The sequence below is a fragment of the Amblyomma americanum genome, chromosome 3 (assembly GCF_052857255.1).
Source record: "Amblyomma americanum isolate KBUSLIRL-KWMA chromosome 3, ASM5285725v1, whole genome shotgun sequence".
Taxonomy (NCBI): domain Eukaryota; kingdom Metazoa; phylum Arthropoda; class Arachnida; order Ixodida; family Ixodidae; genus Amblyomma; species Amblyomma americanum.
In genome coordinates this window covers 105588572-105606658 of record NC_135499.1, presented here as the reverse complement: position 1 = coordinate 105606658, position 18087 = coordinate 105588572, and the positions used below count along the sequence as shown (strand labels likewise).

At 47.6% G+C, this 18087-nt stretch overlaps 1 protein-coding gene across 1 annotated transcript; it reads right to left on the bottom strand.

Moving 5' to 3' along the window:
* Window positions 1–715: 715 nt before the first annotated feature.
* LOC144123203 (uncharacterized) lies at window positions 716–2019 on the bottom strand. The gene has a single exon (XM_077656076.1). The coding sequence runs from the start codon at window positions 2017–2019 to the stop codon at window positions 1402–1404; it is 618 nt and encodes a 205-aa protein (XP_077512202.1). The 3' UTR covers window positions 716–1401.
* Between the last annotated feature and the right edge of the window lie 16068 nt (window positions 2020–18087).

Genomic DNA, 18087 nt, shown 5'->3' with positions numbered 1-18087 from the left:
TTATGCTTTAAAACTGCAGTCTGAATACTGTCGTGCCCAGCCGCTTTATTAACTGGCAGTGCGCTTATTACAGATGTAATTTCCTCGACAGTGACTGCATTTAGAATAAAATCGGTGTGGACAACTCTGGGTAGGGTAGTGGAGGCGGACTGAAAAGAGAACTGGTTTGCAAGAGATTCACCAACATTGGAGAAGTAGCTATTAAAGTCATTGACTACCTGTACGGAGGGGTCGTTAGGGGTAACGCGTTTCTTCGGTCCAAGTCCTGTGACGTCCTTAACAATTTTCCAAACTTGTTTCGAGTCAAGGCCAGGTTTCGTGACTAAATTACTGTAATACATTTTTTTCGCTCTCCTCATCATCGTAACAGACTTATTCCTATAAAGCTTGAATTGACCGTGATAATAATTGTTTGTTTTGTTTTGCTTCCATTTGTGATAGAAGGAGTCTTTTTTCTTTAGAACCGCAAGTATATGATCAGTTATCCACGGGCACACAGCTTCTTCGTAGTTACGACGTGTGCATTCGCGCTTGGATTTCATTACGGCATTTGATACGCAGCGGATAAAATTTTCACACTCTATATTCACATCACTGTCGTACAATTTTACAAAATCAATGCTCTGCAAGAAGTTTCGAACGCAGGCGTAATTTACTCGAGTTCTTTTGTCTCTGCAATACGTTTTGCAATGCGGATATAAGTAAGTGCGTGGTAAACACATGAAAGTCGGACAGTGATCAGCAATAGCTATATCACAAACGCCAGCGCGTACAGTCATTTCATTGTTGCAGAACATATGATCAATAAGGGATGCAGATGTCTGTGTTATACGAGTAGGTGAGGAAATAACGTTTTTAAGGTTAAATGACGGCATGAGAAGCAGGTAGTCGCACTCGGAACATCCATCTTTTAAAAGATCGATGTTGAAATCACCGCATATAACAAGTGGAGTATTGGTTGTCATTAGTGGGTTGAAGATAGTTTCCATATCCGAAAGAAAGTCCTTTACGCTTGCGTTGGGAGGCCGGTATACCACACCAATGTTAAGACCACAGCCGAGGTGTACAAAAAGAGATTCGACAGACTGCTTACTACATGAGCTATCTTTTACAACCTGGTAATCAACACTATTCTTTATGAAAAGCGATACACCCCCACCGCGTGATTGGCGGCACCTTGGTAAAGATATCATGGCATATCCGGGTATTTCAGCGGTTTCATTTTCCTTTAACCATGTTTCTGTAATTGCAATAATGTCATAATGAAAGGAGAATTGTGATAAATAGGAAAGAAGAAGGTCTAAGTTTTTATGTATGCTGCGGATATTACAATGCAAAATAGATATGTTTTCCCTTTCTATCCAGGTTTGCTCGATTTGCTTTACACAAACAGCCATTGTGTTAGAGAACTTGTCGCAAGTCTTCTGCACTTGTCACGTGAAGAACATGTGAGTTTTCAACTTTGCGCATCAAAATTTTTCCGTCTGACACCCACGTGAACTTCCATTTTTTCTCTTTCTTTGCTTTCACCGCCATTCCCAGCAATACTTTATTAGCAGGACATAAGTGCTCATTCACAAAAACGGGCGTATTGCCTTCAAAACCCAACTGAGAAACATTAAGCCTTTGCTTCTTTGCAACTTTCAGAATTTTATCCCGCACTGTACGGGAAAAAAATTTGACAATTATGTTCTGTTCATCTTTTTTCTTTGTAGGTACACGATGAATAACTTCAATGTCAGACTCGACCACTTCAGTGTTCAGGCATCCAGAAATCGTTTTCATGGTGGAGATGAGGTTCTCGTCCGCAACCACAGGAACACCCTTTATCTCCAGGTTATTTCGGCGACTGTATTGTTGCATATCAGTCAACTCTCTCCTGACTTTCTTTAATTCTGATGTCAAATGGGCGTTAGTACTCCTTATTGCCTCATTTTCTGCTTTAGTGACAGCAAGTTCTTTCCTCATTTCCACCATTTCCGATCTGAAACCCTCGAACTTTTCATTGATCAAGCTCATAGATTCTTTCAGCGATTGTAACTCTGTTTCAATCACCGTTTTCACCGTATCTTTCAGTTCTACATGCTTGGCATCAAAAAGAGCGGATAACTCATTCAGGGCCTTCGCTAGTTCCTTGATCGTTGACGGCGCTTTATCAGACATGATTCTCGCCAAAAGTGGAGCAATCCAGCAGCCAGAGATACGCTCTTTAACCTAACAGGAAAAGACTTCCAGCACATACCTGCACAGAAGGAACGGGGGGTTAACCGCTGCCCAGTTTCGCGGCTGCCTGGATTGCTCCAAAATGACGACCCCCGTCGACCAACGCAGTCTTTTATAGCTGAGCGGTGACGTCAGACCAGGCCAGACGCGTCAAGGGGGAGTTTCCGCAGGAACATCTTGCGCCGACACGTGTGTACCGCCGCGACAGCACAGTGATGTGGCAGGGATGAGGTGACGATGGTCCAGCCGCAAAAACACTTGATCGCCGTCGAAGCTCTGCACAGAAGGAACGGGGGGTTAACCGCTGCCCAGTCTCGCGGCTGCCTGGATTGCTCCAAAATGACCGCGGCTATGATTCATTTCTCAGGTAATCCTTTCGTGTGAGCGTGCTTGGCTTGGCATAGATGTGAACACTGCATGGAAAGATAGCCTCTAAGGCGTGTACGAGAAGAGTTCATATCGCGAATGCTTTTGTTCCCAGTCCAGCGTGCCGGTAATTATTTTCGCTCATTTAGAATTATTGTCAGAAGAGAAAGCTCTTTTTCAGCACGATTTCGGAATAAAAAGCTGTGCTTGCTGAAACATGAGAGACAAAGTCCGAGTAGATTACAGCTCCCATCATTACTGCGTCAGTGCTGCGGCGTCACTATCCTGGATTCATATGGGAAAGCCTGCGAAGTGTCGAGTAAGATCCATGCCGTCTTGAACAGTACGAGATGCGCTACGTTGATATAAATACTCGTGGCTTAGGCATTCGCACCCAGCTTGATATTAGATGCCCTACCCAATGCTAAGCGATCTTTTTCTCACGGCTGTTGAATAAAAAAAAACTGTTAGACGGTCCTCAATGGATCGTTTGAATGCGTTAGCATTTGCTGTTGCTGCTGATTGTATTGTAGCTGCACCTTAAGGGTTTGACGCAACAGCGTTAATGGGTTTATGCCCATACTATGCGGAATCGGTCATTCTATACTTTACATTCATAGATTCCTGGTGGGAACCATCGTATCACTCCTGGTGCAGCGGTGCAGCAATTAAGCGATGCGCCACAGCCCCGGCTGGTGACTGTTTCAAACACAGCCGCCGGTGGGGCTTGTGAGACCGAAATTGCCCTCCCCGAGCCCTTCTTGCCACTAGTAAATAATTTGACTACCACCTGCCACGGTGGACAGGTTGTGGTGACGTCACAACACTAGCACCGCGTCACGCATCTGTCCATCGCGGAGATGTCAGTTAAATTATTGATTGGTCCCGAGAAATCGGAAGTTCGTAATATCAGAGATGGCGACCTGTGACTGCGGCCGTCATTTACGCGTGCAAAGACGTTTATAAGGCTAGCGCAATATAATTGCACTGTAGTGTCTTCTGCATGCAGCCTTGCGATTCGCATCATGGCTATTACACAATAAAACACCTTTACTGCGTATAAGAGTGCGCTCATCTGCAGCTCCTTCTCTGGCCACTGTAAATATACTGCGCGTTTTCAAATGCCTGACACTGTCACCCTCATATTCTCCCAGTCACCCTCCTATTCACAGTTACCCTCCTCACCTGGGGTTCCGGTTTCCCTAAAATGCACGGGCATCGCACGCCCATGTATCCCTGGCGCCAGTGCACGTTAAAGAACCGCAGGTCGTCGAAATTAACCCGAATAAAGCCCTGAACTGTGGCGACCGTTTCTCTTTTCTTCCACACCTTCCATTTCTTCCCCCACAGACCAGTTCACAGTGGATCAGTGGTTAGCGCGCTCAGCTACTCCGGAGTACCCGGGTGCGAACCCGACCGCGGCGGCAGCGTTTCGATGGAGGCGAAACGCTTAAGGCTCCCGTGTGCTGTGTGATGTCAGTGCACGTTAAAGGTCTCCAGGGGGTCGAAATTATTCCGGAGCCCTCCACTACGGCACCTCTTTCCCCCTTCCTTCTTTCACTTCCTCCTTTATCCCTTCCCTTACGGTGCGGTTGACTTGCAGCACCGGAGTTGTCTAATTTCTCCACCAAGAAGTGAGCAGTTACTACGTCATTTCCTTTCCTCAAAAACCACTAATTTTCAAGCGCCCACCGTATGTGATACATCTACTGGATTTTCCGTTTTCTCATTACCACCTCAGTCACCCTCAGCACAGCCACAGCAACCGCCACCAGCCGCGTTTTTGTCGTTAGATCATTTGGTTGCTGACACCTTGGTCGCGGGATCAAATATTGGTGACGGTGTCCGTACGCTGTAAGCAGAAATGAGTAAAAATGGGAGTACGCTGTCCTCTAGCACACCCCCATTTATAACAGAAAGCTTGGTAAAGGATAGGTTACTCTTTCCTTACTCCAGAGTAGGCGTATTCGGGCTTAGAGTGTATTTCGTTGCAAGAAAAGCGCGAAAGACACCCGTGTGCTTTGCAATCTGAGCTCCGGATGGTTTAAATTAACCCGGAGGGAGCAGTCCACTAAGGCGCCTCTTTCTCGCTTCCTTCTTTCACTACTGCGCTGTTGACGTGTCCACAAAGATGAGGATAATATGCGCCTCTCCTTTCTTGGAAACCGGTTTATTTATTCATTATTCATCTTAGCACATCCGAGTAATTCGCCTCTGCTAACCGGTTGTCTGGATGCTGTGCGCAGGAACGCCTGGGACGTGTGCATGGTGGTGATGAGCTTCGCCAACGTCATCCTGATGCCGCTAAACTTGGCCTTCTTCGACAGTGTGCAACACGAAGACCCCGAGTGGAGCATCTTTAACCTCGCCTCGGACGTGCTGTTCTTCGTCGACGTCCTACTGAACTTCCGGACAGGTAACAACCTGCCTGGCTATGCACTCGTGGCGCCTCGCAGTACTCTGTGAATTCAATGGGGGTTGACCAACACCATGTTTACAAACATAAAGGGCGCTCGCTTGCTCCGGATGCGGCCGGGTGGTGATCGTTACAACTTTATTGCCATAAAATGAAAGAGATTAGTTGGGGTTGGGGCCAGTCCAGGGTGGCCTCCAGTCGGGGGCGACCTCCTGAGCTCGCGTGATGAGGGCCAATTGCGTTGTTTTGTTTTGTCTTGAACTGGCCAAGAGCTTGTCCCATTCCTCCGCCGCGGGAGCTTGCAAAAGTGTCGTCGGGGGGGGGGGGGGGGGGGGTAGCGCATTCCCATAATATATGATCTTGGGTGGCGTGCGTCCCTTCACCGCAGTGCAGACATGCATAGTCATATTCTTGAGAACTTCTTGCCATGTGTCTAGTTTTAATGATTGCATCAGTGAGAAAATGCAGCGCACGCGGCGGCATGTCGGACTGAAATGAAATGAAAATTGATTTTTGAGGAAAGGAAATGGCGCAGTAACTGTCTCACATATCTCGGCGGGGTCGGGGTATCCGCCGTAATGGAACAGTTAAAGGAGAGAGTGAAAGGAGAAAGGAAGAAAGAGGTGCCGTAGTGGAGGTCTCCGGCATAATTTCGACCACCTGCGGATCTTTAACGTGCACTGACATCGCACACCACACGGGAGCCCTTTACATTTCGCCTCCATCGAAACGTTACGACAAGCGATTCGGGCGCCATTTCCTTTCCCCCCAAAACCAATTAAAAAAAATAGCACATGCTTGCAGTTTTTCGCAATGCAATTTTGTAGCGATAGCTGGCTACGGTAGCATTTCGAGCCTTCAGCGTGGCGGCGCTGTGGCTGCACCGCCACGCTGTCATGTGGTTGGCCACGTGGTGCGGAGCAGCTGCCGGCGGCGCTGCTGGTCACGTGGTTCGTCACGTGGCACGGAGCAGATGCCGCTGCCGGCGGCGCGGCGCGCCGTCGAAACCGAGCTGAAACAGCTGTGCGCATGCGCCGTGTCAAGTGGGACGAAGATGAAGAAAGAACGCCCAGCGAAACGGAGCGGCGAAACACTGACTTTGCAGTTCAACTGATGACCCGCCGCGGTGGCTCAGTGGTTAGGGCGCTCGACTACTGATCCAGAGTTCCCGAAGAAAAACGCGAAGGCGCCCGTGTGCTGTGCGATGTCAGTGCACGTTAAAGATCCCCAGGTGGTCGAAATCATTCCGGAGCCCTCCACTACGGCACCTCCTCTTCCTTTCTTCTTTCACTCCCTCCTTCATCCCTTCCCTTACGGCGCGGTTCGGGTGTCCAACGATATATGAGACAGATACTGCGCCATTTCCTTTCCCCAAAAACCAATTATTATTATTATTAGTTCAACTGAGCAACTTCCACTCGGCCAGCTGTAGCTATCGCGTCACTCCAGGTTTAACCAGAGCTAAACCACCGCTTTTTTTTTTTACTCAGATCGTAATATTGAATCATAACAGTATACATCCGCAGACCTCTCCTCGAGACGCTTGTAGTTTACTGCTATTGATTGTCATTGAACGCACGCTATTGGTTTTGCATGGCACTTTTTACTCGATGCGATGGCAGAAAAACTTGAAAAGCAAGATGTTGCTACGCTTAGGAAGGTTAGACCATTTCCATCAGTATGTTCTCAATAGTATCTTAAAATATTCCATTGTTGCCTCACAGTTAAAAGTGACGTCCAGGAAAACTGGGCATGCGGTCAAAGTGCGCAGAAGCGAGTACGAATATTCGCCTCGAAGCTTTTCGCCTGCGGCTGCTATGTAAGCGCTCGAGGTCAAAGACTAGCGTCTTAAAACGCACTCAGCGTAGCTCTCGACCGTCTACGGCGTTAATTTGACGCTCCATCGCAGGCCTGCACGCTGGAAATAACAATCGGGCACAATATACAGGGTCATTCACGATGATGTTTTAGCCATGTATGGCAGCTTTCCTCTTTACAGTTTCCGATTTAAACTTGTCATCTGTTTATATACCGCTCGATCTGGTTGCTGTGAGCTTAGCGACGGCTCTAAATGGCTGACTTAAGTTGACCTTTCATGTCTAATTAAGCACGTCAGTTAAAGCCATTATCTTTTCCGAAAGCATGAAGGCATCAGCCCTTTGACGAGGGGGGTGCGGGGGTGACCGGAAGCGGTATGAGTTAGCCAAATGACTTGTAGGGTGTCTTTGTTTTGTAAAGCAGTAGCGACTACAGTAAACTATGGTGCCGCGAGGCGACGACCTGCTATGTCGGATGTGCCAAACACACAGAACTTCACCTCGCCTTCTCACCGCTTGCAGTGACGGCGGTCGGCACTGCTTGAAGAGTTCCTTTAATGATGTTTTCTGTAAAGATTCACTTTACTGACTCCTTGAATTTTGTCTCGAGGAGATAGGCAGGCGTTCAATGCGTGCTGACCACGGGTTCATATTGAGCGTGTAGCAGGCAGTGATGACAGTAGGACATGAACAATTCAATTCAATTTAATTCTTTATTTTTCCAGAAATAATGGATCCTGGAAAGGGTCAAGAGCTAAAAGCTGTCTCGACAGCTTTACTAGGCCCATGACCCCTTCTACAAGGCAGTAGTGGTTTACAGCAACAGGTAGTGTCCATATTAATTGACATCAAGAGGTGCAAAGAACAATGAGTTATACAATAGCAGAAATGCAATTAAATTATTAACTAAGCAGCATATGATTTCAAAATGTGTCTACAATAACTGTACTTATAGTTTTGAACACAGCACACTACCAACAAGAGAAGTTAAGCAGACAGAAATATAAAGAAAAATTGAATACACACATGTTATTGAAAAAGAGCACTTGCAAATGAAAAGGTAAACACGCATAGCCATTCATTCTTTGAATAGAAAATACATTCTCAGTTCTTTTACGCCGCAACTCATCACACATTTATGCTGATTTAGAATGCTGTAGTGACTGAAATTTATAATTATTTCGAAATTTCGGGCTGACCCAGACGTCATCATTACGTGTGGATAGTGTAACATGTCTTCTTTTTAGAGATACGCGTTACTTCGCGTATTCTGCTTGTGAACAGGCGTCCCCATGAAGGAAGACCACTGCCGTATCAACATGAACCCGGACTACGTGGCGGTACAGTACCGGCGCGGCTGGTTCTACGTGGACTCGTTCTGCTGCGTGCCCCTGGACTACATCGCCCTGGTGGTGATGCACACAGGCGACAAGCCCGTCGACCCGAGCGCCCCGTCTGCATACCCCAGCCTGCTGCGTGTCAACAAGCTGCTTGCGCTGCCCAAGATCGGTCGCCTGACCACCGTCATCAGAAACCTGGCCAACGTCGAGGAGAACTTCGTGAGTCCACTCTCTCCAACACACTGACACTCACTGAGCCATTTATTCGATCTTCGGTCACATTTTCGTTTGCTGTGAAGAAGGAACGTGGCGCGTCCATGTACTGACGCGGTTGGCCCCTAAAGAAACATATATTAGTACTCCGTTGTAGAAAAGCAGGAAACTCCTGCCTCAAAAGCCGCGTTCGACGCTCAGCTATAGATCAAAATTATTTTAGCCAGCCTGCCGAATACTTGTGCAGGTATCCGGAACAACAAACTGGCCAACAACTTGAATAGCTTTATGCAAATATCTGTCAGACAGAGCTTTCATAGCTCTTCCGCACTGAATCTTGCTAGCGCCCCATGGAATGGCGTACGTTCCGGACCGCGCTGCTAGCATATTAAACCCGGCACCATTCAGGGCTGAAATGAGTAGCATTCTTTGCGCAGTTCTTTCATAATGATGTGCTACCTGCTTTCTGAAGTAATTACTGTGTTTATTACTAGTTTATTTCCAGTTTTTTTAGCGCCGGAATTCAACATATATTTTTTCTTTGCTCAAGAATTCATACTTGCAAACAATGTCTATTGATGTCCTACTTGCTTTTCGGCATTTGTTGTATCCCTCCCTCTCCCCTACACACACACTCAATACCGTATTGCTGAATCCTGTGAGATGATATGAATAAATAAACTAATCTTTATATAGAATGATGCATCTAAAGATCGCATCGTCCTTATTCTGTTGAAGGGGCTACAGGTGAGGTTCGCAACCCATTCGCACACGTCAGCACGTGCGATGAGGGCATGATGTGCCGGCGCCACAGCTACCGTAAACCTTCAGTTCTTCTTCTTCTTCTTCTCCTCAAGTAATATGGCACATACCCACGTGGGGGGATTGGCCAAGGTATAGGGTAGAATGCCAATGAAGCATTTGCGCGGGGAAGGAAACGTCAGAAGACTGAATCAAGATAAAAAAAAAATTGGGAAAAATAAAATGAATTCAAGAGGTATGAGTCATCCGGAATAGAATCAATCTAGCCTTTTTTGGACATGCGAAAGAATTTTGTGTATAGCTAACAGGATAATCGATTAGTTGCACTTATGTAATCGTGAAGGTAGCCGCATACACTGCTCAACGGGAATCCCTTGGCACTCGCACCGAACGAGAGAAGAACTGTAAGAGACAGAGGCAGTCCTAGTCTCGAAAGAGGAACCTCCAGATATTGCTTTCTCTGAACCGCGAACCGCCGGCAAGAGAGGAGAAAATGATCGATTGATTCAACTTGCCCACATGATACACAAAGGTTTGTCGCAGCGAACCCGCACCTGCATAAGTACAAGTTTAAGTGAGGGATTCTACATCGCAGGAGCGTCATGGACACTTCACAAAGCCTTGACTTACACCACCGGATATTCCATGGGTACTTTAGGTGTTGAAAGTCCACGGTATTCAGCAACGGATCACTCAAAGTGGCTGAAATATGTTGGAACCGCTGGAAACGTGAAGCTGCTAACAGAATGAGGTGAGGGACGGGATATATTACAGGTGCGCTGAGAGCTGACCTTGCCAATAAATCAGCCACCTCGTTAAAATAGACGCCTGAATGCCCAGGTACCCAGACCAAACGGATCTCGCGCACTGTGCTCGGAACAAAAAACCTAAGTGAACGAGTCAAGAAAGATTTTTCCGAATTTTGGAGAGAGACAATAACTGAAAGGCAGTCTGTGAGAATAAGAACCCGTGCGACATGTCTGGGAATTTTGAGAAGAGCCAAACCAATGGCCAAAAACTCTGCGAAGAATATAGGAGTATAATCAGGGATACGAACGGAGTAGCTCCAATCTAGATCCTGCGAATATATGCCAATCGCCGCCTTCTCACAGCTGCCGGAGGCATCAGTGGAGAGAACAGTATGATTTGGAAAATTCTGTAGGTGTTCAGAAAGAAGACCATTTAGGGTATGTGCGGGCATATGCTTCGCATGGGACGGGAAAATAAAGTCGTAATAGAAGACGGGATCAGCCTGCGTGTCAGCAACTCGTTGCAAGGAGATCAGATCAACCTGAAGCGGAGCTAACAGATTCTGCGTGAACCTAACTTGCGGAAGCTGATAACGTGGCCAGTGATTAGTCAAAAAAAGGTGTGGTTGGGATACAAAAATTGGAATACTAACGCCTGGGGCCGGGTCAAAAGACTTGAGGAAAGTACGCACTGTTAGAAGTTGGAAGCGGGAATAGAGGTTGGGGATACGCGCTTCCAGATAAAGGACAGCGTTGGAAGCTGATTTTGGGAGCCCGAGGCATAGCCGTAGGGCACGTCTTTCCAGTAAGGCTAATGGCTGCAGCTTGTAGTTCGCGCTACCAGAGAACAAGGGGCAACCAAATTCCAGAATCGGTCTCATATAAGCCTTATAGAGCAAGAGTAGCGTGTCACGACGCATGCCAAACTTTTTATTGCCAACTCGGGTCAAACGGCCCAGTGCACGTTCCCCTTTAATAACATTATTCTTAATATGGTGTCGCCAGTCCAAATTTTGGTCATAAGTAACACCTAGGTATTTAACCGACTCCACCTGCGGAATTGGAGTGGAGCGGTAGGCTAGCGAGATGTACATAGGAGCGTCGGGTGGAAATACCAGCACGCCGCATTTGCTGACATTAAGTGATAAATTGATTTGGTCCAACCAGACTTCAAGAGCATTCAGATATGCCTGCAAATACCCGTAGAGCACATGAATATCAGTTACCAGTGCACGGGCCAAACACGGTTCCGCCTTCGTTCGTCTTTCTCCTCGTTTACTATTGCGACCGGAAAGCGCACGTGCGAACTGGTTTGATCAACGAAGACAGCATTTGTCAGACGTAAAGACCCCAAGGGGTTTATTTCTGCAGGTCGTGCTGTGCGGCTCGTTAAGCATCAGCAACGTTCGAAATCTCTTGAATCCGAGAAGAACTTCCGTTCTCATCGCTTTGATCGTTAGGGGTCGCAAGGATAGTGTTGGAGCCCCACTATGACATAACTTCACCAGCGAAAGCACGAGACACCAGTAGAAGAAGAACACAGGACAACGCTGCTCCTGGTGTCTCGTGCTTTGGCTGGTGAAGTTATGCCTGAAATACACCAACATGGTTACCTTGCCCCACTATAGATTAGATGCCAACCCCTTGGCCCCTATACTTTTGACAAAGGCTGTACGTACGACCCGGGTCACTGGCCATGTTCGCAAGGCTTTCGATTAATTACCGCCCTGCTCTGCGCCAGTACTGGCCAGTTGGGATAGACCACGCGTCCAAACGATGACAGTCGATGACTTCGAAGCTTGTTCCCCAACTCGCCGTAGCTTCCGCCTAAGAAAAGAAAAGCATTATCTCAGGGTCTGTTGTCGTGCCCCCGCCCCCCCTTCTTTTTCTCCTGCAATTCTTGGCCCTGCCCGCAGTTCGTGTACTCGACGGGAGTGTACGTGCGCCTGCTGTTCAACCTCGGTCTGCTGTTCCTGCTGATACACTGGCACGGCTGCCTGCAGTTCTACGTGGATCGCCTCGAGGGCTTCCCCGCCTCGTCGTGGGTGGCGAGGATGGAACTCCTGGTACGCGCGTTGCGCATCGGGTGTGGGAATGGGCTGACCACCTTCAGGAATGCATTCGACGCCGCGTCGACGTTTTATTAACAAGGCTGTCTATGTTTACTCTGTATGAACGATGAAATTAATTTTTGGTAACCAATGCCTTTTGATGCAGTGCATGCACCCCTGCAGGTTTGTTATTAGTCGAGTCCTGCTGCAAGTGTTTCAGCAAACACATTCAAAGATTCCTGAAAATAGAGAAGTCGAAATAGCATGTTTTCAGGAACAAACTGTCAGCCGCGGTGGACGGCAGTTATCATAAAAATCAGGTAGCTGATCAACTAAAATTCAATCATGAGCTTTTAAATTAGCACAGTCTGGTGGTGGTTATGCCAATAGTGAGTTCGAAACCAAGGGCAAGACGATGCTATATCAGCGTTTGAATCGAAGTCATTCTCTGAAGCCCTCCAGTGTAAGCAAACGCGGCGCTTTCTCGCGTACAATACCAAAGCTGAGCGCATCAGGCCCGCAGGAGGTTCAGTGCATAAGCAACGTCCGTTGGAGATCTGTTGCAGTGCCTACGCGTGTCCAAATTTGAACTGCCGCTATTGTGCCGCGACATGAAGTTTCTTTTAGTTCGTCGCTTGTTACAAAGAAAGTGGTAGTCATTGCCGACTAATCGGCCGTTGTATTCGAGAGCGACTAACAAAATAAGGTGCATGTCTTAGTGCAATAGCGCAGACACATCGAATATGGAGCCGCAGTGATTGCAACACGTCATCAGCACACGCTGCGTTCGCACTGCGCTTCTTGCGTGCATCATGCGCTCAATTTCTTTTCATGCGGAAAAATAACTGGATTTTCTCGCGATGCAGGGCTTTAGAGAACGATTTTGTTCTGCCTTGCAAAAATTGATATCACATTGCTTCGCCCGTGGCTACGAACTCGGCATCGGCGCTACCCACCAGACTGTATCGATTAAAAGGTCAATCAGTAAATCTTGGTATTTAGCTAACTTATAACTGACGATAAACCGACGATAGGGGATAGTCGGTACAGCATTTTTGCAATAGAAGCGCTAACTATGACAGAGCGGCACATTAATTACTGTCATTTTTAATAACTGATCTCCGCTGCGGCTGACAATATGCTCCTGAAACTTTTTTCGTTCTTTGTAAACCATCCTACTTTAACGAATTCTTTAAAGTGCTTGCTGAAACACTCGGTACATCGCTTTATTTCTTCATCAGCGTATGCCACTTTATTATTGAAAAGTGTCCAGTTTCAAACTGGCGCCTGAATGAAAATAATTAGCAAAAGCCTGGTAAAGACCGTAGTGTTATGCCGGGTCAGATCGGCCTTAAATTATTGCTGGATATTTTCGGGAGCACTTACAATTTTTTTCCCTTTTTCTTTTTTGAGATAGTGCGGAAAACACTAGCGCAAAGAAAATGCACCTGTGTCGGAGTTAAAAACTCGAAAGACGTTAAAAATATTCCTGCCCCGGAGTTTGCTTTTCCCGCAGTGTCCATGTATGTGGAGAGGAATTTCGCCAACCAAGCAGCTTTGCCACAAGCGGCTCGAGCTACACAACCGAAGTTTGCCACAGCACGGAAGACCAAATTTTTTTTGAAGCTCTGCGGCACCAGCTATGTCTCCTCACGCTGTCGTCACCGGAATAAACACTTCAGTGGGGTCATTATCACTGGTAATATAATTACCCAAGGAAATTTGCTGTGCTCAATTGCTATATAACATAAATCCTCGCCGCTCGTCTTTAGTATCGGAGGCTGCTAAATTGGAAAAATAAATTAACAAGAACCGAAGTAGACCGAGAAGCTGAGAAGGGTGGAGTTCGAAAACAACAACTTTATCTCATCTTAATCTAAAATCTGTGGCGTGTCGACGAGAGGGAATGAACAGGGAAATATGATCCACTGTCATGAAACGAAACACCGTTAGAAAACAGCTCAGTAAGTTTCAGAAATGCAACGTTGTTCAGTTGCATCTCACGCGTAAATGCGTTTTGCACCAAACGAAGCCCCGCCGCGGTGGCTCAGTGGTTAGGGCGCTCGAGTACTGATCCGGAGTTCCCGGGTTCGAGCCCGACCGCGGCGGCTGCGTTTTTATGGAGGAAAAACGCTAAGGCGCCCGTGTGCTGTGCGATGTCAGTGCACGTTAAAGATCATCCCCAGGTGGTCGAAATTATTCCGGAGCCCTCCACTACGGCTCCTCTCTCTTCCTTTCTTCTTTCACTCCCTCCTTTATCCCTTCCCTTAAGGCGCGGTTCATGTGTCCAACGATATATGAGACAGATACTGCGCCATTTCCTTTCCCCCCAAAACCAATTATTATCACCAAACGAATGGGACAGTTTGCAAAAATCGCGAACTCTGGAAAGCCAGCGAGGCTCTCTGAGGCTGTCGTAATTGTAGTAAGCGTAGTCTGTCATAACAAGAACATTTACTAATGCTTTTTCTCCGGCATCGCGTCTTCCCGTTTTGACCAATGAGAATGGGTTATTGCTATGCTCGCCTGGCAAGTGAGAATGTGCTGCAGCACCATGGCCGAGTGTATGCGCCTTCTGTGTTGGAGAGGAGGGCTACAGAGTCACTTCCCAGAGGAGAACGAAAAGTATGCATATCATGTTGCTTCAGTATAGTGCTTTGAAGCCGTAACTTCTCAACAGTGTTCGGCAAGTGATGAAAATTTATTTTAGGGGTGTTCATGCAGACTAACGTGAGCAAGCTTCAGCTAATGTATACCAGGTAATTCAGGGAAGGTGATCACTAATTTTTAAAAACAGGGTTTGGAAGTAAAAAGAAGCTTTTCGTGGCATAGTATTACCAATCTTGGCAGATGTAAAAAAAGCCGAATCATGTTAACTAGTAAAGTTATTAACTGAATTTTATTAGTAAACTGTTTAGCTATTACCGATATGCACCTGACTGCAACTAGACATTTGTAGCCGGTCGATAGTAATAGCGATATCAGTTTTTAGAATTTAGAAGACGCGCTTACCATAGCCGCTGCGGCTTTACGAAATATCGCTCATCGTGCCGAAATAGATGCGCTTTTGTAAAGCGTGCAGGCAAAGCAACCCCTCCAGTGCACGTAACTAGTCGAAGTAGCGAAATTTTGTCGAATCACAGCGCCGAGGCTAACCATGTTTTCGAAATTCTGAAAACTGATATGGCTATTACTAACGGCCGGCTACAAACCTCTAATTGCACGCAGGTGCCTGTCGGTAATAGTTAAAGATTTAACTGTTAGAATTTAATTAATTAATCTTATAGTTAACATGACTCGCCTGTTTTTTGACGTCTGCAAAAAATGGTATTATTATGACACAAAAAGCTTCTTTTTCATCAGAAACCTATTTTTAAAAATTAGCGATCACCTTCCCTGAAACACCTGGGATCTTAACTCTCTTTGGTCGGTGTTTCCAAAGCTCGATTGCCGCATGCATGCCGGTGCAGAACTCGTCGTGGGCGAGCCAGTACTCGTGGTCGGTGTACGCTTCGACGTCCATGATGATGGGCGTCGGTATGGGCGCCGTGGAGGCGGACAACGCGACGGACTCGTGGCTGCGCTGCGGCTGCATGGCCACGGGACACATCCTGCAGGCGCTCCTGGTCGGATCCTGCATCGACATGATCACCTCCATGAACTTCACCCGACTCAGGAACCGACAGAAGGTGCGCCCGCTCACGCTCACCTCGCGTCCGCGCAGCTTTCAGCGGATGTACGTGCGGTGTGATCATTTGACGAAACAGCTTTCTTTTGGGTGTAGGATATGTAAACGACGCCGTCTCTATATGGTCTAGCGGAGGCGGTGAAAGAGGTGGTCTTCGCACCCGCCCCTTCGACCACATTTTTTTTTCTTCGGTTGAAGTTTAAAAATTGGAAGAGACACTTAAGCTCCGCCTTAAGGGCATGACGCGATAGCGTATTGGATTACTGTATGCAGAAGGACATTCTCTTCTTTAGATTAATATACACTTGCGAGTCCTCATACCTCTCCTGGCGCAGTGGTGCAGCGGCTAAGCGATGCGCCATTGCCCGCCACACCGGATTATTTGGACAACACGGCCTTTCATGCCATCGCGTTAAAAATGCATGGTGCAAACATGGGACTTACTTTGTTAGTAGAAGGTGAGGGAAGGCGAGGCGCATAGAGCATAGTTCAGTGAGGAACGAGTGCCAGGAGCGAAGCAGACGCGAAAATAAATGTGAGGGAGTGGTTTTTAGCAAGGATTTGGGCGCTGGGGAGTGTAAGGCATGCTACAAGCAAATGGGAGCGCAGTTTTATGTCGTGAAAAAAGTCACTCCACTATAATGCTTCCTGATTAATGCTTTTAACGAGCGCAGCAGTTGCATGTATTGGGTTCAGGCCTCTGTTGCTCCACTCTACTCATTTTACCTTTACTCCCCATCCTCTTAAATATAACTCCGACGCTAATGCCGCCAAACCCACATCCGCCGCAGTGGCTCAGTGATTAGGGCGCTCAGCTACTGAGCCGGAAATCCTTGGTTCGAACCCGACCGCGGCGGCTGCGTTTCGACGGAGGCGAATCGCTAAAAAAGGCCGTGTGCTGTGCGATGTCAGTGCACTTTAAAGATCTCCAGCTGGTCCAAGTTATTTCGCAGCCAACGCACAAGATGCCAGAAGCAACAGTAATCTGGGCCCCTAGACACGAGACACTCCCAGGCAATAATGGAGCACACTCCGCCGCCCGAGGACACGCAGGCCAGGCATTGCGAGGAGGGCAGGCACTCCAATGAAAGGCAGGGGCTGAACACAGTCCATGATATATTACTTTATCACAAATTGACGAGAATGAAATACCCTCAGCCAGATAAGTCCTTGACTTATGACTTATGTGTGAGATGTCGGTTCTGCTCAAGGATGAATCCCAATATAAAAACGTAACGACTAATTATTCGATTAACGACGGCAGCGGACGAGCATACCAACGCTACGCTCGTCTCGGTAGCGACGCATGCCTCGAGTGACGCAGCGGTGGCGCTGAGTTTTATCCGTAACGCAGTCCAGCGTGTGGCCATGTTACGCTGTTCCGGATGATAACAAGGCGGAGGCCGCGCGGAGATATGCGCAGAGTGTGTCGCCACAAGATGAAGATACCGCCATCAGACGCTTGCAGAAAAACACGCACCCTCACCTTAGTTTAATGCACAAGATACATCCAACGATTGTTATGGGGCAGCTAGCAGCATGCCACCGCTGCCACCAGTTGTTATAGCTCTCTTCTATCCCACCGATGGCACCACCATTTGTTACGGGCCGGGCAGCATGACCAGCTGTTGTGATGCAGGGTAGCGTGGTTGGGCCGGAAGAGGCACTAGGAAGGATGGAAGCTTGACATTTGGGAACGAAAACGCAAACAGGTTTACTGGCACTTTGAAGAAGCTTATTTACATATTGTACAAAAGAGCAAACAGTCAAGAACTAAGGGCCCACTCACAGTTGAGACTCGCAGAGGTCACGCGAGTGTTTTGGTCGAAAAGCGACAGTCGCGGGCCAGTCGCTCGCTGCTGGAATTTTCAGCCTCGCGACTGCGAGTCGCAAACCGCTGAACCAATCAGCGAGCGAGCCGAGCGACGAACTATGCTTTCTGCTCCTTGGCTGCCCTGGTCGTCGCTAAGCCTAGCCGGTTTCACATCGATGCCGCAGCTGAGAGCGTTTCGGAACTGAGCAGCGCTGTAACCGAAATATGCTACTCTCGTCACAGCTTTATTGTGAACCCCATCTCATGATCATATAAAAATATGCTCGATTTCCGCGACGCCTTCAGCAGCGGAGAAAGACGCCAGGCGATCGAGCCGCATTGGGCAGCAGCAACAGAGCGGCTATGAGAAATTTGCTTGTATCCAGAAGCTCGGTATTGGGCAACAACTCTCAAAATTGATTCATTTTTGAATTTCTACTTCCCACAGCATGGGATTGCCGCAAAGAAACAGCATATACTAGAGTATTTTTCTGAGGCTAGCATGCAGGCTGGCTGGCAGGCTGCTTGTACGGCCACGGTACACATTGCCGCTATATTCTCCTCTTCGCTCAGGTCGTCGCAGTACATTGCTAATACCGAGGGACCAGATCACTTTCGAGGGTTAAGCTCGAGCGTAGGAGATGCGGCC

What these genes read in the sequence shown, in the direction of transcription:
- LOC144123203 (XM_077656076.1), bottom strand. Translation starts at nt 2,019, where the DNA reads ATGAGCTTGATCAATGAAAAGTTCGAGGGTTTCAGATCGGAAATGGTG.